Source organism: Ranitomeya imitator, chromosome 5, assembly GCF_032444005.1.
Source record: "Ranitomeya imitator isolate aRanImi1 chromosome 5, aRanImi1.pri, whole genome shotgun sequence".
Lineage (NCBI taxonomy): Eukaryota > Metazoa > Chordata > Amphibia > Anura > Dendrobatidae > Ranitomeya > Ranitomeya imitator.
Genome location: NC_091286.1, coordinates 69,887,033 through 69,906,177, shown reverse-complemented (window position 1 = coordinate 69,906,177; position 19,145 = coordinate 69,887,033). Strand labels below are relative to the sequence as shown.

Here is a 19,145-nt window from a genome sequence, read left to right as displayed (position 1 = left end):
AGATATAACCCACATCTCATAAACATCTTTTATACAGAATCGTGGTATCACAGTCCCCTATAAACATTATGAGGTCCCATATACACATTATGATGTCCCTATAGCTCTTTATACATGGTATGATCGCTCCATAGATCCTGTATTCAGTATGATGGCACCCCACAGCTTCCTATATACAATATAGTGGCCATAAAGCATCCATTTACACAGCATCATGACCCACAGATCCCCAATAAACAGTATGAGGTCACCGTAGCCTCCTATACACAGTATGATGCCCCCACATCTTTTTATATACAAAATGATGCTCCCCTATCCAGTTGCAGTAACGTGACTAGGTTGCACCTGCTACATCCAGTCACAGATGAAAAGTCTAAATAGTGGGGAAAAGCGCTGTTTCCTCATCCATTGTATCCATCAGTATCTGCATCCTGAGGATGCAGATACCATTTATATTTAGACACGGTGCTGGAAGCCCAATGCCATTTGGCCCCAGGTTCCTCCTGACCAAGGGGCCCCATAGTGGCTGAAAGTCTTCCACTATCGACATCCCTGAAGAAAAGGACAGGCTCGGAGAAAAGGTCAGGGTCCACCGGGCCCACCTGGAGACTATCCAGTCTGACACTGCTTTGTAGATATCAAATCTACTATATAAAGCTGAATGTGTGTATGTGTGTGTGTGTGTGTGTGTGTGTGTATGTCCGGGATTGGCATCTACACCGTCGCAGCTACAGCCACAAAATTTTGCACAGTCACACGTCTGGACCCCGAGAGCGTCATAGGCTATGTTGTGAGGCGAAATTTTAACCCCGCGCGTTCCAATTCACCAAACAATTTTGCCCCTATCTACATAATGGGGGAAAAAAGTGAAAGGAAAAGTGTTGGAGGCGTTGCAGCTACAGAAACAAAATTTTGCACAGTCACACGTCTGGACCCTGAGAGCGTCATAGGCTACGTTGTGAGGTGAAATTTTAACCCCGCGCTTTCCAATTCACCAAACAATTTTGCCCCTATCTACATAATGGGGAAAAAAGTGAAAGGAAAAGTGTTGGAGGCGTCGCAGCTACAGAAACAAAATTTTGCACAGTCACACGTCTGGACCCTGAGAGCGTCATAGGCTACGTTGTGAGGTGAAATTTTAACCCCGCGCTTTCCAATTCACCAAACAATTTTGCCCCTATCTACATAATGGGGAAAAAGTGAAATGAAAAGTGTTGGAGGCGTCGCAGCTACAGCCACAAAATTTTGCACAGTCACACGTCTGGACCCCGAGAGCGTCATAGGCTATATTGTGAGGCGAAATTTTAACCCCGCGCTTTCCAATTCACCAAACAATTTTGCCCCTATCTACATAATGGGGAAAAAAGTGAAAGGAAAAGTGTTGGAGGCCTCGAAGCTACAGCCACAAAATTTTGCAAAGTCACACGTCTGGACCCTGAGAGCGTCATAGGCTATGTTGTGAGGTGAAATTTTAACTCCGCGCTTTCCAATTCACCAAACTATTTTTCCCCTATCTACATAATGGGGAAAAGTGAAAGGAAAAGTGTTGGAGGCAAATTGACAGCTGCCAGATGTGAACAAGGGGGACTTAAAGAGTGAGAGCGATGGCGCCAAAGAGTATATACCGTACAGTTGCTAAGGTGGGACCCCGACATGGGATACTCACCACACACGGGGATATGAACACACACACAAAATGCGCCACACACTACCACGTGCTTGAACACATATACCACCCTCAGCACACATTTCACCACACATACACCAACCTCGCCACATAAAAGTCGAAACACAAAAGTCGCCGCTCAAAACTCACCACGCACAAAACTCGCCACATTCAAAAAATAGGCTCACGCAAAACTCGCCACAAGTGCAAAACTCACCTCATGGAAAACTCGCCACACGCAAAACTTGCACATACTGAAAAATTGCCACATGCACAAAATTTGCAACACATGCAAAAGTTGCCTCACACAAAACTTGCACATACTCAAAAGGCACCAGACATAAAACTCACCACGCGCAAAACTCGCCATGCGCAAAACTTGCTGCACACAACTTGCTACACTAACCTGTCACATGCAACTCGACACACAAAAAGTTGCTCCACACATGTTGCCACACAAAACTCAACACACACAACTTGACAAACGAAACTCGCCCTAAAACACACACAAGTCTGGTATTAGCCTTCAAAAATAAAAATCTGATTAATAAGCAGACAAACTACAAGAGCAACAAATGTACCATATAGGAAATACAGCAGCTGTCAGTCACATGACCTGTCTATTATGTGTATGTGTGAGCTAATATATACTGCCAGGGGGAGGGCTTCCTGTTAACTGGGGATTTATCAGGCTGCCAATTTATCTTACAAATACTGAGGTAAAAATACTGAGCAAATAACGTGTTAACGAGGTCTAATACAGGAGATCACACAGGTATATACTATATTCAAGGGATATGACACACAGATATATACTATATACAGGAGAGATGACACACAGGTATATACTATATAGAGGAGGAGATGACATACAGGTACATACTATATACAGGAGGAGATGACATACAGGTATATACTATATACAGGAGGAGATGACACACAGGTATATACTATATACAGGAGCAGATTACCTACAGGTATATACTATATACAGGAGGAGATGACATACAGGTATATGCTATATATAGAAGATGACATACAGGTATATACTATATACAGGAGGAGATGACACACAGATATATACTATATACAGGGGAGATGACACACAGGTATATACTATATACAGGAGGAGATGACATACAGGTATATACTATATATAGAAGGAGATGTCATACAGGTATATACTGTTATGAGAGGCAATTCAGAATCACAATGGACATGGAGGTCAGAGCACATACAGTGAACTGACAATAACCCAAAATAATAGAACGAGCTCAGAGACGTGGGAACTCTGCAGACCGCAATCCCTAAGCCTATCAAACCACACTAAAGGTAGCCATGGAGCGCTCCTGACCAGAACCTAGGCGCCTCGTCACAGCCTGAGAAACTAGCTAATCCTGAAGATAGAAAAATAAGCCTACCTTGCCTCAGAGAAATTCCTCAAAGGAAAAGGCAGCCCCCCACATATAATGACTGTGAGTAAGATGAAAACACAAACATAGAGATGAAACAGATTTAGCAAAGTGAGGCCCGACTAGCTGAACAGAACGAGGATAGGGAAGATAACTTTGCGGTCAGGACAAAAACCTATACAAAAACCACGCAGAGGGGACAAAAAGACCCTCCGCACCGACTAACGGTACGGAGGTGGTCCCTCTGCGTCTCAGAGCTTCCAGCAGGCGAGAAAAACCAATAAAGCAAGCTGGACAGAAAAATAGCAACAAAATAACATAAGCAAAACTTAGCTTTGCAGAGCAGCAGGCCACAGGAATAATCCAGGGAAAAAACCAGTCCCACACTGAAACATTGACAGGAAGCATATATCAAAGCATCAGGTGGAGTTAAGTAGAGAAGAAGCTAACGAGCTCACCAGATCACCTGAGGGAGGAAACTCAGAAGCTGCAGTACCACTTTCCTCCACAAACGGAAGATCCCAGAGAGAATCAGCCGAAGTACCACTTGTGACCACAGGAGTGAACTCTGCCACAGAATTCACAACAGTACCCCCCCCTTGAGGAGGGGTCACCGAACCCTCACCAGAGCCACATGAAAGGCACGAACAAGATCGGGAGCATGGACATCAGAGGCAAAAACCCAGGAATTATCCTCCTGAGCATAACCCTTCCATTTAACCAGATACTGGAGTTTCCGTCTTGAAACACGAGAATCCAAAATCTTCTCCACAATATACTCCAATTCCCCCTCCACCAAAACCGGGGCAGGAGGCTCAACAGATGGAACCATAGGTGCCACGTATCTCCGCAAAAATGACTTATGGAATACGTTATGTATGGAAAAAGAATCTGGAAGGGTCAGACGAAAAGACACAGGATTAAGAACCTCAGAAATCCTATACGGACCAATAAAACGAGGTTTAAACTTAGGAGAGGAAACCTTCATAGGAATATGACGAGAAGATAACCAAACCAGATCCCCAACACGAAGTCGGGGACCCACACGGCGTCTGCGATTAGCGAAAAGTTGAGCCTTCTCCTGGGACAAGGTCAAATTGTCCACTACCTGAGTCCAAATCTGCTGCAACCTGTCCACCACAGTATCCACACCAGGACAGTCCGAAGACTCAACCTGTCCAGAAGAGAAACGAGGATGGAACCCAGAATTGCAGAAAAACGGTGAAACCAAGGTAGCCGAGCTGGCCCGATTATTAAGGGCGAACTCAGCCAAAGGCAAAAAGGACACCCAGTCATCCTGATCAGCAGAAACAAAGCACCTCAGATATGTTTCCAAGGTCTGATTGGTTCGCTCGGTCTGGCCATTAGTCTGAGGATGGAAAGCCGAGGAAAAAGACAAGTCAATGCCCATCCTACCACAAAAGACTCGCCAAAACCTCGAAACAAACTGGGAACCTCTGTCAGAAACAATATTCTCTGGAATGCCATGCAAACGAACCACATGCTGGAAGAACAAAGGCACCAAATCAGAGGAGGAAGGCAATTTAGACAAGGGTACCAGATGGACCATCTTAGAAAAGCGATCACAGACCACCCAAATGACTGACATCTTTTGAGAAACGGGAAGGTCAGAAATAAAATCCATAGAGATATGTGTCCAAGGCCTCTTCGGGACCGGCAAGGGTAAAAGCAACCCACTGGCACGAGAACAGCAGGGCTTAGCCCGAGCACAAATCCCACAGGACTGCACAAAAGCACGCACATCTCGCGACAGAGAGGGCCACCAAAAGGATCTAGCCACTAACTCTCTGGTACCAAAGATTCCAGGATGACCGGCCAACACCGAACAATGAAGTTCAGAGATAACTCTATTCGTCCACCTATCAGGGACAAACAGTTTCTCCGCTGGGCAACGATCAGGTTTATTAGCCTGAAATTTTTGCAGCACCCGCCGCAAATCAGGGGAGATGGCAGACACAATTACTCCTTCCTTGAGGATACCCGCCGGCTCAGATAAACCCGGAGAGTCGGGTACAAAACTCCTAGACAGAGCATCCGCCTTCACATTTTTAGAGCCCGGAAGGTACGAAATCACAAAGTCAAAACGGGCAAAAAACAACGACCAACGAGCTTGTCTAGGATTCAAGCGCTTGGCAGACTCGAGATAAGTCAAGTTCTTATGATCAGTCAATACCACCACGCGATGCTTAGCTCCTTCAAGCCAATGACGCCACTCCTCGAATGCCCACTTCATGGCCAGCAACTCTCGGTTGCCCACATCATAATTACGCTCAGCAGGCGAAAACTTCCTGGAAAAGAAAGCGCATGGTTTCATCACTGAGCAACCAGAACCTCTCTGCGACAAAACAGCCCCTGCTCCAATCTCAGAAGCATCAACCTCGACCTGGAACGGAAGAGAAACATCTGGTTGACACAACACAGGGGCAGAAGAAAAACGACGCTTCAACTCTTGAAAAGCTTCCACAGCAGCAGAAGACCAATTGACCACATCAGCACCCTTCTTGGTCAAATCGGTCAACGGTTTAGCAATACTAGAAAAATTGCAGATGAAGCGACGATAAAAATTTGCAAAGCCCAGGAACTTTTGCAGACTTTTCAGAGATGTCGGCTGAGTCCAATCATGGATGGCTTGGACCTTAACAGGATCCATCTCGATAGTAGAAGGGGAAAAGATGAACCCCAAAAATGAAACCTTCTGCACACCAAAGAGACACTTTGATCCCTTCACAAACAAAGAATTAGCACGCAGGACCTGAAAAACCGTTCTGACCTGCTTCACATGAGACTCCCAATCATCCGAGAAGATCAAAATGTCATCCAAGTACACAATCAGGAATTTATCCAGGTACTCTCGGAAGATGTCATGCATAAAGGACTGAAACACTGATGGAGCATTGGCAAGTCCGAACGGCATCACGAGATACTCAAAATGACCCTCGGGCGTATTAAATGCAGTTTTCCACTCATCACCTTGCTTAATTCGCACCAGATTATACGCACCACGAAAATCTATCTTTGTGAACCAACTAGCCCCCTTAATCCGAGCAAACAGATCAGATAACAATGGCAAGGGGTACTGAAATTTAACCGTGATCTTATTAAGAAGGCGGTAATCTATACAAGGTCTCAGCGAACCATCCTTCTTGGCTACAAAAAAGAACCCTGCTCCTAATGGCGACGATGACGGGCGAATATGCCCCTTCTCCAGGGATTCCTTCACATAACTGCGCATACCGGTGTGCTCAGGCACGGACAAATTAAACAATCGACCTTTTGGGAATTTACTACCAGGAATCAAATTGATAGCACAATCACAATCCCTATGCGGAGGTAGGGTATTGGACTTGGGCTCATCAAATACATCCCGGTAATCAGACAAGAACTCTGGGACCTCAGAAGGAGTGGATGACGAAATTGACAGAAATGGAACATCACCATGTACCCCCTGACAACCCCAGCTGGACACCGACATGGATTTCCAATCTAATACTGGATTATGGGCTTGTAGCCATGGCAACCCCAACACGACCACATCATGCAGATTATGCAACACCAGAAAGCGAATAACCTCCTGATGTGCAGGAGCCATGCACATGGTCAGCTGGGTCCAGTATTGAGGCTTATTCTTGGCCAAAGGCGTAGCATCAATTCCTCTCAATGGAATAGGACACTGCAAGGGCTCCAAGAAAAACCCACAACGCCTGGCATACTCCAAGTCCATCAAATTCAGGGCAGCGCCTGAATCCACAAATGCCATGACAGAATACGATGACAAAGAACAGATCAAGGTAACGGACAGAAGAAATTTTGACTGTACCGTACCAATGGTGGCAGACCTAGCGAACCGCTTAGTGCGCTTAGGACAATCAGATAGCATGAGTGGAATCACCACAGTAGAAACACAGACCATTCAGATGTCTATGTTCTTGCCGTTCAACTCTGGTCAAAGTCCTATCACACTGCATAGGCTCAGGTTTAAGCTCAGGTAATACCGCCAAATGGTGCACAGGTTTACGCTCACGCAAGCGTCGACCGATCTGAATGGCCAAAGACATAGACTCATTCAAACCAGCAGGCATAGGAAATCCCACCATGACATCCTTAAGGGCTTCAGAGAGACCCTTTCTGAATATTGCTGCCAGCGCAGATTCATTCCATTGAGTGAGCACTGACCACTTTCTAAATTTCTGACAATATACCTCTATCGCATCCTGAGCCTGACAAAGAGCCAGCAAATTTTTTTCTGCCTGATCCACTGAATTAGGCTCATCGTACAGCAACCCAAGCGCCAGGAAAAACGCATCGATATTACTCAATGCAGGATCTCCTGACGCAAGAGAAAACGCCCAGTCCTGAGGGTCGCCGCGCAAAAAAGAAATGACGATCCTAACCTGTTGAATTGGGTCACCAGAAGAGCGAGGTTTCAAAGCCAGAAATAGTTTACAATTATTTTTGAAACTCAGAAATTTAGTTCTATCTCCAAAAAACAAATCTGGAATAGGAATTCTCGGTTCAAGCAAAGAATTCTGGACCACAAAATCTTGAATATTTTGAACTCTTGCCGTGAGCTGATCCACACATGAAGACAGACCTTTAATGTCCATTGCTACACCTGTGTCCTGAACCACCCAAATGTCTAGGGGAAAAAAAAGACAAAACACAGTGCAAAGAAAAAAAAATGGTCTCAGAACTTCTTTTTTCCCTCTATTGAGAATCATTAGCACTTTTGGCTTCCTGTACTGTTATGAGAGGCAATTCAGAATCACAATGGACATGGAGGTCAGAGCACATACAGTGAACTGACAATAACCCAAAATAATAGAACGAGCTCAGAGACGTGGGAACTCTGCAGACCGCAATCCCTAAGCCTATCAAACCACACTAAAGGTAGCCGTGGAGCGCTCCTGACCAGAACCTAGGCGCCTCGTCACAGCCTGAGAAACTAGCTAATCCTGAAGATAGAAAAATAAGCCTACCTTGCCTCAGAGAAATTCCCCAAAGGAAAAGGCAGCCCCCCACATATAATGACTGTGAGTAAGATGAAAACACAAACATAGAGATGAAACAGATTTAGCAAAGTGAGGCCCGACTAGCTGAACAGAACGAGGATAGGGAAGATAACTTTGCGGTCAGCACAAAAACCTATAAAAAACCACGCAGAGGGGACAAAAAGACCCTCCGCACCGACTAACGGTACGGAGGTGGTCCCTCTACGTCTCAGAGCTTCCAGCAGGCGAGAAAAACCAATAAAGCAAGCTGGACAGAAAAATAGCAACAAAATAACATAAGCAAAACTTAGCTTTGCAGAGCAGCAGGCCACAGGAATGATCCAGGGAAAAAACCAGTCCCACACTGAAACATTGACAGGAAGCATAGATCAAAGCATCAGGTGGAGTTAAGTAGAGAAGAAGCTAACGAGCTCACCAGATCACCTGAGGGAGGAAACTCAGAAGCTGCAGTACCACTTTCCTCCACAAACGGAAGATCCCAGAGAGAATCAGCCGAAGTACCACTTGTGACCACAGGAGTGAACTCTGCCACAGAATTCACAACAATATACTATATATAGGAGGAGATGACATACAGGTATTTACTATATATAGGAGGAGATGACATACAGGTATATACTATATACAGGGGAGATGACACACAGCAGGTATATACTATATACAGGGGAGATGACATACAGGTATATACTATATACAGGAGATGACATACAGGTGTATACTATATATAAGGGAGATGACAAACATGTATATACTGAGGTGAAAATGAGAGGTGTGAGGTGAAAATGAAAAGGTGTGAGTGCAAAATGAGAGGAGTGAGGGAAAATAGTGTAGTGATCGGAAAATGACAGATGTGAGGTCGAAATGACAAGTGTTAGGCGGGAATGAGGAGTGAGGGAGAAAATGAGAGGTGTGAGGGAGAAAATGAGAGATGTGAGGGGGAAAATTAAAGATGCGATTGGGAAAATGAGAGGAGTGATGGGAAAATAAGAGAAGTGACGTGCTATAACTAACCACAGATATTTACTATGCCCAGGCAACGCCGGGCTCTTCAGCTAGTCAAATAATAAAAATGGATGCATTTTTGGATGCTACCTGAAAGTAATGTCCAAAATGTGAATTTTCTGAAAGCCCATGGCGAATACACATATTGTAGTTCACCATAATGATAATTATTATAATTCCTATATTATTATTATTATTGTTGTTATTTTATAAAACCAGAGTTATACTACTTTACAATTGTTTTTGATTCCTGTATAGCTTCCAGTGCACTTAGGGGAATGGATACATTAGTGCATGACAAACATGTATAATTTTTCATAACCCCACAGGATACTCATAAGAACCACTCAGTAACTATTTGTTTATGTTAAAGAAGCACTCCAGCAATTTTAAATTGTTTTATTTATTTGCATACGTATATAATGTTTACTTACTATACTTACCAGCTCCACCTACTATATGCCCCTGTACGTCCTCCCATGCAGATAAAGATATAGATGAAGACTTATCAAACTATCTAAAAGAATTGATGTCTTAGACAGTTTCATAAATATATTAATATCATATTAACTGTATGTAAGAGAGCAGTGATATAGTAGGTGAGACGAAATACAGAGACTGCAGTATACATCAGATAAGATACACTGAGACTATTATATATATCTCACACATGATACACTGAGACTCTGCTGTATATGTCATGCATGACACACTGCGACTACTGTATACATCACATAGGATACACTGAGACTCTGCTGTATATGTCGTGTATAATACACTGCGACTACTGTATACATCACATAGGATACACTGAGACTCTGCTGTATATGTCATGTATAATACACTGCGACTACTGTATACATCCCATAGGACACACAGACTCTGCTGTATATGTTGTGTATAATACACTGTGACTACTGTATACATCACATAGGATACACTGAGATTCTGCTGTATATGTCATCTATAATACACTGCGACTACTGTATACATCCCATAGGACAAATTGAGACTCTGCTGTATATGTCATTTATAATACCCTGCGACTACTGTATACATCACATAGGACACACAGACTCTGCTGTATATGTCGTGTATAATACACTGCGATTACTGTATACATCACATAGGATACACTGGACTCTGCTGTATATGTCATCTATAATACACTGCGACTACTGTATACATCCCATAGAACACACTGAGACTCTGCTGTATATGTTGTGTATAATACACTGTGACTACTGTATACATCCCATAGGACACACTGAGACTCTGCTGTATATGTCGTGTATAATACACTGCGACAACTGTATACATCACATAGGATACACTGAGACTTTGCTGTATACATCACCAAGGATATAATGAGACTGCTGTTTACATCACATGGCATACGCTAATACTCTACTGTATGCATCACATAGGATGCACTGAGATTGCCCTATACATTACATAGGATACAGAAGTCTGCTGTGTACTTCACAAAGGATACTGTTGCACACGAAGGTGGCACACGTGGTTTTGCGGTCCACTGTGCCATGGGGCTAGGCTTACCTAAGAGAGGCACAGCTAAGTGGCCACCAGGTGTTCACTGGAGCTCCTGATTGTGGAGCCAGGCTTGGCTGCAGGTAGTCACCACGTACCACTCCTAAGCAGTCCTGAGTAAGGCAGATGCTGACCCCAGGGGTCAGGTACGCAGACACGGATAGGACTAGGGCTCCATTCAGACTACTAAATTCTGGATCCTCTGTAGAATGGTTACTGACACAGACTCGTGCTCCATTCAGACTGCTATGTTCAGGATCCTCTGCAGAATGGTTGACACTGAGTCTCGGACAAGGCTGATTCAGAGACTGGTTGTAACAGTCCAGAAATACAGGATACTCAGATAGGCACACACTCAAGACCCACAGGTCTCAGATACTGATTCAGGGACTGGCTGCACACAGACTGGGGGATGAGAACTAGGACTTCAGGTTCAGGACAGGATGCAACAGGACCAGGGACTTTGGGTTCAGGACTGTCTACATCAAGACAAGAGACTTTGGGTTTAGGACTGGCCAAACCAGAACCAGGAACTTTGGGTTCGGGACTGGCCACAAAAGGACTAGGGACATCAGGTTCAAGACTGGCCACACAAAGACCAGGGGACCTCACAACTCATTAGGAGACCACCTCACTCACTAATGTTTCACTGTGTTGATTGGCACCTCTCTATAAAGGAGGGTGACTTACATACAAGATGTCTCCTAGCTACTGGCTGGGGGCCATCTTGCAGGTGTACTATGTTACTAAATGTCTCCCAGCCATTGGCTGTGGGCATTTTACTAGGTGAACATGCTGACCCTTTAAGAGCGGGGTAGCACACATGCACTAGGCACGCCACCGTGAAGAGTGGCGTACACTACAGCTGAAGACAGGGCGGATGCCGGGGACCATGCAGGGCTGATCCGGCGGTGAGTATGCCGGTGTCCCTACATGGAGTGGGAAGGGGAATCATGCAGGGGTGCCAGCAATAGCATTACAGATACACAGAGACTGCTATGTACATCACATAGGATGCACTGAGACTGCTGTTTACATCATATGGGTTACACTGAGACTGCTGTATATACATCACATAGGAGGCAATGAATCTGCTGTATGCATCTGGATACTCTGAGGCTATGTTGTATACATCAGGGGACAGCAGCTTTATGTCACTAATCTATGACTGCTGTTAGATAGGAGCAAGAGCACATTGATGAGACTTTGACATTATGGGGAACATAGTCTTCAGTAGGTCATCCATATCAATGAAAAAGAAGGAATCAAGATAAGAGACAATCCAGATACACAGGGTATACGTAAAAAAAATCTACATTATTATCTAATCATTTCCTATGCTACACTAAATAAGCAAAAAATACTTTTAAAAGATGTATCTTAATTTTCTGCTGTTTGCATATAGTTTTTATTCTATTTCAGGACACATGGATAAAATTAAAGAAGTGGAAGACTTGCTTGCAGAGTTTCTAAACGTAGACGCAGCAATGGTTTGCAGCATGGGGTTTGCCACAAATTCAACAAATATTCCTGCTCTAGTTGGAAAGGTTGTGACATTCAGATCAATTATTACCATGTATTTTATTAACAGCATAAATTATCCAGATTTGAATGTAACAATAAAAAAAAAATACAATGCAGTTAAAAGTTAAGACAATTAATACTAAGTAATAATTCTAATGGTATTCTGCAAAAGTTATCAAGTTTCCACTCTATAGGCAATCATTTTTAGATTGGCCATTGTCCCTCTACCAGGAAACTACCGATCACCAGAATGTAGGATGCAGCACAACTAACACTGTCACATCCATAGACAATGCATGAAGTGCCAAGGTGTGTGTGGATCGCCCCCAGACACAGGGCCACGAGTTCTCGGTACCGGGCCCCTCTGGTTCGGTTCTGAGGCTGTCACGGTGGCTAGACCCGGTCCGCGACCCTGCTAAGGGGCGTCCAATAAAGGTGGTGCAGTCTGTCAGGGGTTCGTGACGCCACCTGTGGTGTTCGGTCAGGGTGACCGACGCTGCTGTGGGGTCCGCTGGAGTGATGGAATAGCAGCTGGATGGTATACCTTCCCACAGGTGAAGTATGTCCCCAGGGCTTCCCAGTAAGGTAGATGGTGATGGTGTGAGGTGCAGGCAATAACGAGGACACAAGGTTGCAGTCTCTTTACCCCTTTACTGAAGACTTCAGGATCCTCAATCCAGAGCACGTTTAACAGGGCTTTCAGAGACCGACCGGTCCGATGGGCACTTCCAGAGTTTCCCTCGCAGATGGAAATCGTTGCCCACCACTAGCGCCTGTGTGTTGTAGTCCTACCCTGCTGAGCATTCGGAATAGTCCTCACAACTGCTGTTCTCATTCGTCGTTCTCTACAGCTCTCTCACTCTCTTTAGTTCCAGATGTTGCTAGTTTCTCGTCCCCCAGTATGTTTTGGCTAGGACGCACCCGTATGACGGGAAGGCCTGGAGGTCTTCCGGGACCCTAGAGATGCCCCTCTCCCACTGTTGCCCCCTATGTCTTCTTAGGAAATTTAAGGTAGACAGCCAACCTATAATTAACTGTCCTGCGGAGTTTGAAGTAAGGCCTGAAGTCATTTACTCCCGAGGTGTTCCGGCCACCGGCTACGCACCTCAGTAGGATGTTGCCTCGGTCTCACGGCACGACTCCTACTGGTACTCCTTTTTGCTTGATCGCGTTTACACTGTTCCACAATATCCTTCCTATCTTATCTCTTCCTTAAGATACCGCCGCAAGGAGGTGCAGGCGCGGTTCCGTAACGTTCTGTTCTGTTCGCTAGGCACCTGCCAGGTTCCCACGCCTGACAGGGACCCCCCTGTGTCTTCTCCCTGCAACACCCCCTGCCACAGGATGTTGCCTGAATCCAACCCAGTCAGCTTCTGACTAACTTTCTATCCAACCCCTAGTTTTACCAGTGTGAGGAGGGGCCCAATAAATAAAGCCTTTTGCTCCCCCTAGTGGCCGGAGTGTGAAGTGTAATGTGTGCTGGTGATACCTGGTTAGGAGAATTCCTTCAGTGCCATCAGCCGTACCATCACTCCCCTTTGTGGCAGAGTGTCATACTGCAAAGACCAGATCTCTGGGGCGCTGCATGTGTGTGGCAAGCGATTCCATGCAACTTTGTTTTCATCTGAGATAGTAGAAATTTGAGAACCAGGGGGACATTAGTGGTGGATGAGGGCCACATTGCTGAAGGGAGATGGAAAAGATCCTACTCCAATGAGAACTTCATCGCATTGAAACAGTCCCTCACTACTTCCAAGTTCATGGTCACTGCAGCAAAACAACCATACTTCTCATCTCTCATATCCTCCCTGTCTTACAACCCTAATCAGATATTCAACCCTTTCATTCCTCTCCTCCATCCTCCTGCAACCTCCTGTTCCCCTCTCATATCAGATGACCACTTTGCCTCATTCTTCAAGCAGAAGATTGACATCAGACAAAGCTTTTGCCTCAAATCCACACAGCCCCTCCTCATAACTACTCAACCCTCCTCCTCTAAAATCAGCTTCTCCGGAGTACGGAACATCAACTTTCCTGTTTACTTTCCCAACCACATCTCACCATCTGTGAACTTGACCTAATTCCGTCCCACCTCATCCAAAACCTCGCCACAGTCTTTATCCCAACCCTAACCAATCTCTTCAACCTGTCACTAAAAACTGGTGTGTTCCTCTCATGCTTCAAACATGCCTTGATCACATCCATTCTCAAAAAGCCCTCCCTTGACCCATCCTCTCTTTCCAACTATCACCCCACATCACTTCTCTCCTATGGCTCAAAACTACTGTAACAACACGTCCATTTTGAACTGTCCTCCCAACTCTCCTGTTCACTCTTTGACGGCTTACAGTCGGGCTTCCGACCACACCATTCCACTGAAACTGCAATGACTAAAGCCACTAATGACCTACCAACTGCCAAATCCAAGCCACACTACTCTGTCCTTCTCTTCCTGGGCCTGTCACATGCCTTCAACACAGTGGAGAATTCCCTCTTACTACAGATTTTCCCATCTATTGGCATCACAGACTTGGCCCTATCCTGGATCTCTTCATGCCTAACAGACTGGACATTCAGCATCTCCCACTCACAAAGGAGGTGGATCACTTTCTTTCCTGAATCTCTTCACTACCCACAGACTCCAATTCAAAACCCTAACCTTGGCATGCAAAGCCCTCCACAACCTGTCTCCTCCATATATCTGTGACCTAGTCTCCTGGTACTTACCTGCACACAACCTCCGATCCTCACAAGATCTCCTTCTATACTTTCCTCCTATCTCCTCTTTCCACAATCACATACAAGACTCTTCCTGAGCATCCCCCCCGACTCTGGAACTCTTTACCCCTATCAGACTGTTGCCTACCGTAAAAACCTTCAAAAACAACCTGAAGACCCACCTCTTCCGACAAGCTTACAATCTACAGTAACCCTCGTTCCGCCATACTGCTGCATGACCAACTCCATCCTCACCTACCTCACCTACTGTATCTTCACCCATCCCTGGTAGATTGTCCTCTCTCCTCCTGTACCACTCGGTGACTCTTTTTGTTCAAGATTATTGTATTTATTTTTGTTATCTATACCCCTTTTCACATGTAAAGCGCCAAGGAATGGATGGCGCTATAATAAAAAATAATAATAGGTTGTACCAACACCAATCTAAAAATGATCACCTATCCAGTGGCTAGGTGACGATTTTTGCAGACTAAAATATGATTTCAAGTTACCACACAAACATTTATAAATGTATTATTGTGCCTAAGGTCTGGGATTAATTAATCTTGCAGCTACTATTATTTTAAAATTGCAGAGCATGCACATAGTGCTTCATTTTGGGGGAGAGATTGCTTGACAAACTACAAAGGCAAATGTACATTGGTCGAAGAGCCTGTGTTATTTCCACCATTGTTGCACAACCAAGAATGACTATGGGGCCAGATGTGTAACTATAGAGGTTACATGGGTTGTAGTTGCCTTCATTCCTAGACTCTTATGAGAAGTTTTAGCACTAATAAAGATCTGTTATAGTTGTTAAACATTTTGCACAAACTTCACATCACTGGAGAGGCCCCACACTACATTGTAAAGACAGCCATTGATATCAGATTTATGGCCAAGAGGCTTCATAGTGTATCACTTTTGGTACATGAACTACCATAATCTCATATTTATTGTTACATATATTTACAGGGCTGTCTTATCCTTAGTGATGAATTAAACCACACCTCTCTGATTCTTGGAGCAAGACTTTCTGGAGCTACCATTCGAGTTTTCCAACACAACAGTAAGTGTCAGGGACAGAGAAGAGAGGTCAGCGCTGTAACTTCTGTACAGTGACGAGTGACCTGCACTGAGTCTTCTTGGTGAGTAGCTTTTCCTATGCTGGACCTCTGCACTGTATACTAGTTACTAAGTATCAGATATGCTTGCACGATTTGGCTGATGCAGCAGTTCCATTCATTTTCTATGTATTCTTATTACAATGTTTTTTCTCTATTGAGATGTATTTAACTTACTACCAGTAACTAGGTGTATTAGTGTACCACAGATACGTATGGAGCAAACTTTAACTTACTACTTACAATATCATGATGGAACAAAAAGTTCACTTGCTTATGCTGAGGATAACTTATGTCAATGACTTATGCTACGGATAACTAAAAGAGAACCTGTCATGTAAAAAAAGCATTATTAGGCTAGGTTCAGATTGCGTTAGGGCAATCCGCTTAACGCTATGCGCTAGCGGATTGCGCTAACGCAGTGTCTTTTTAGGGGTCGCGTTAAACGTCCCTGCTAGCGCAGATCCCCGATCTGTGAGAGCGGGGAACGGACCTCGGGCGCGCATTTTTAATGCATTCTGCAATTTTTGTGCACATGTGTTTTTTTCCGTGGAAAAAACGCATCGCGGTAAAAAACGCAGCATGTTCATTAATTTTGCGGATTTTTCACATTTTTCCCACTATTTAATGCATTGGGAAACTCCGGAAAAAACACGCGAAAAACGAGTCAAAAACACGCAAAAAACGCATGCGGATTTCCTGCAGAAAAAGTCCGGTTTTGTTCAGGAAAATTATGCAGAGAATCCTGGCGTGTGCACATAGCCTGAACCCGCAGATATGGGGTTCAGAGCCCTGCTGCCGGGAGAAAATTAACTTGTACCCTTCCGGCAGGCTCGAGCTTTTAGTCATAGAGACTGCGCCATTGTTCAAAACATAGTGAGCGGCAGCTGAAACCATGCCCCAGCGCTGACTGAAAGCTGGCTCAGCATTAAAGCCGGCTGTCTGTCAGTGACAAGGATACGTTTACAGACGCTGCTCACTATGTACTGAGCAATGACTGAAGCCTCGCCGGCTGCCTCTACTAGCAGAATCCAAGCCCACAGTTAGGTTTGGCATTTCAATCATGCTTGCACCTTAACCTATCAGTCTCCAGCAGCACACCGTTCATGGAAAGCAGGAAGGCGGGAGGCAGGTGACCTATGCACGCCTGAAGATTGATCTTGATAGCAAGCCGTTATAGAGTTTATCTGGTTTAGACAACCTTATGTCAGACTGGACATTAGCCTTTGGGCAGGTGATTGTGTAATGAGACACATGGAAAATAAAGATGTGTACAGGGCCCATGGTAGTCTGATAGGCACTAGACTTCTTACTGCAATTGCGGTGATGCCTTGTGATACAGTATGGCATGTCCCCTGTAAATATGCTTTCACAAATAAATTGGCACAAGCATTGTACTAAAAGCAATCAATAAGATGGAGAGGCTTGATGGTCCAACCTGTTTTTGTCTGTTTTCAAAGTATATATTTTTTATATGTGAAGATATGGGGAATCTGGAAAAATTATTGCGGGAAGCAATAGTGAGGGGTCAGCCACGTACTCGCAGAGCCTGGAAGAAAATTCTCATTATTGTTGAAGGAATTTACAGGTAAAATATTATGTGACAAATTCAGATGTGTTTCCTTGTTTTTTTCCAATGGTTTCATGTGTTATCAAAGATTTTATCTTGTACTTATTATGGCTAGAGTATATTAAAGGGAGCCTGTAATGTCCGGTAATGTTATTAGCCTGCAGTTATAGGGTTAATCTGCACGTTAATAGCATTATGATGGCGCCAGGCCGCTGTACTAACAGAGCGAAACCCAGGAGAAAATGAACTTTTTTCCTCCCACCGGTTTTCAGTCATGAAGGCGTGCCGGTGAGGCTTTAGTCATCGCTCTCTATACTGTGAGTGATGGCTGTAATCATGCCCTGCCACTTTAACTGCCAGCTCACTTAGGTCTGACAGCGGCATTATCATATATAACACACACCCTAATTGAAATAAAAAGGGGAAATGAAGAGATCCATGAAAAGATTTTTATTAATGAATTCAAAAAATGTAAATTACTGAAGTTAAAAAACTTCAGTAACGCCCCAGAAGAAGCGAAACGCGCGTCGGGGTGAGAGGACGTCGCTCCAGGCTCCAGATAACAAGGTGAGTCGATCTCCTATCATTGTGGGCACTGTCCCCACACTTATTGGTATGCACAGCCTTCTATATGATCAGAGTTTACCAGTTCATGGGTGCTTCTCACTGGTGAATTTTACTTTACTAATTTTTACTCCATTTAATTTGTACCAGCTGTCACCTTATAACGTCACTTAAGTGGTTTTGCTCTATAGGCATCCGATTGTTCCATATACTCTTGCTATTACTGCAGAGGCATACCAGCTACATGTACTCTGGCATAAATTAGCCAACATGGAATTACCCCTTCTTTTTCTATCGATTTAGTTATAGATATTTATTAATCTGTCATTACAATATGTACATGAGGTAATTTCATTGGTATCACTAACTGTTGCTATTACTCCACGTGCCATGTATACATAGCATTGATTTAATGAGTTTTTGCTTCTGGTAGTCTTAACCATCCTCTATGTGAGGCACACTGTTTTTTAACTTCAGTAATTTTATTTTTTTTTAATTCATTAATAAAAATCTTTTTATGGATCTCTTTATTCACCCTTTTTATTTCAATTGGGGTGTGTGTTATATATTTTGAAGCGAAGTGCCATCATTCACTTAAATTGGGACATTATATTGACAAGCGGCATTATCATGTCTGCATCGAGGTGCATCATTCTGTGCACACATCGGAGCCTCTGTGATGTGATTGCGGGGCACCAATGTGTTGCTATAACAGATGGGGTCTGTTGAAGACCTCCGCTCCTGTCATAACGGAGCTCCTTTCAAAACCAGCCTGCGGCCTGGCTTCAAAGTAGACTGTGATTTTTACTACATGCAGCAACGCTGTAGTATTTATATGTATAGTATTTGTATAGCATAAGCGATCAAACGATCCCAGGTTCAAGTCCTCTAAAGGGACTAATAAATAAAGTACTGTATTGTTCTGACTGTAAGACGCACCGGACCACAAGACGCACCTAGGTTTTAGAGGAGGAAATTAGAAAAGAA

At 44.2% G+C, this 19,145-nt stretch overlaps 1 protein-coding gene across 4 annotated transcripts in view; it reads left to right on the top strand.

The window, feature by feature from the left end:
* The window catches only part of SPTLC3 (serine palmitoyltransferase long chain base subunit 3), a 91,862-nt gene that overhangs the window by 54,524 nt on the left and 18,193 nt on the right, over nucleotides 1–19,145 (top strand). For all 4 annotated transcript variants that reach the window (XM_069768780.1, XM_069768782.1, XM_069768783.1 and 1 more), the window contains 3 exons: nucleotides 12,081–12,205; nucleotides 15,876–15,969; nucleotides 17,507–17,612. In XM_069768780.1, coding sequence (XP_069624881.1) covers nucleotides 12,081–12,205; nucleotides 15,876–15,969; nucleotides 17,507–17,612 — 325 coding nt within the window. The remainder of the gene's footprint in view (nucleotides 1–12,080; nucleotides 12,206–15,875; nucleotides 15,970–17,506; nucleotides 17,613–19,145) is intronic.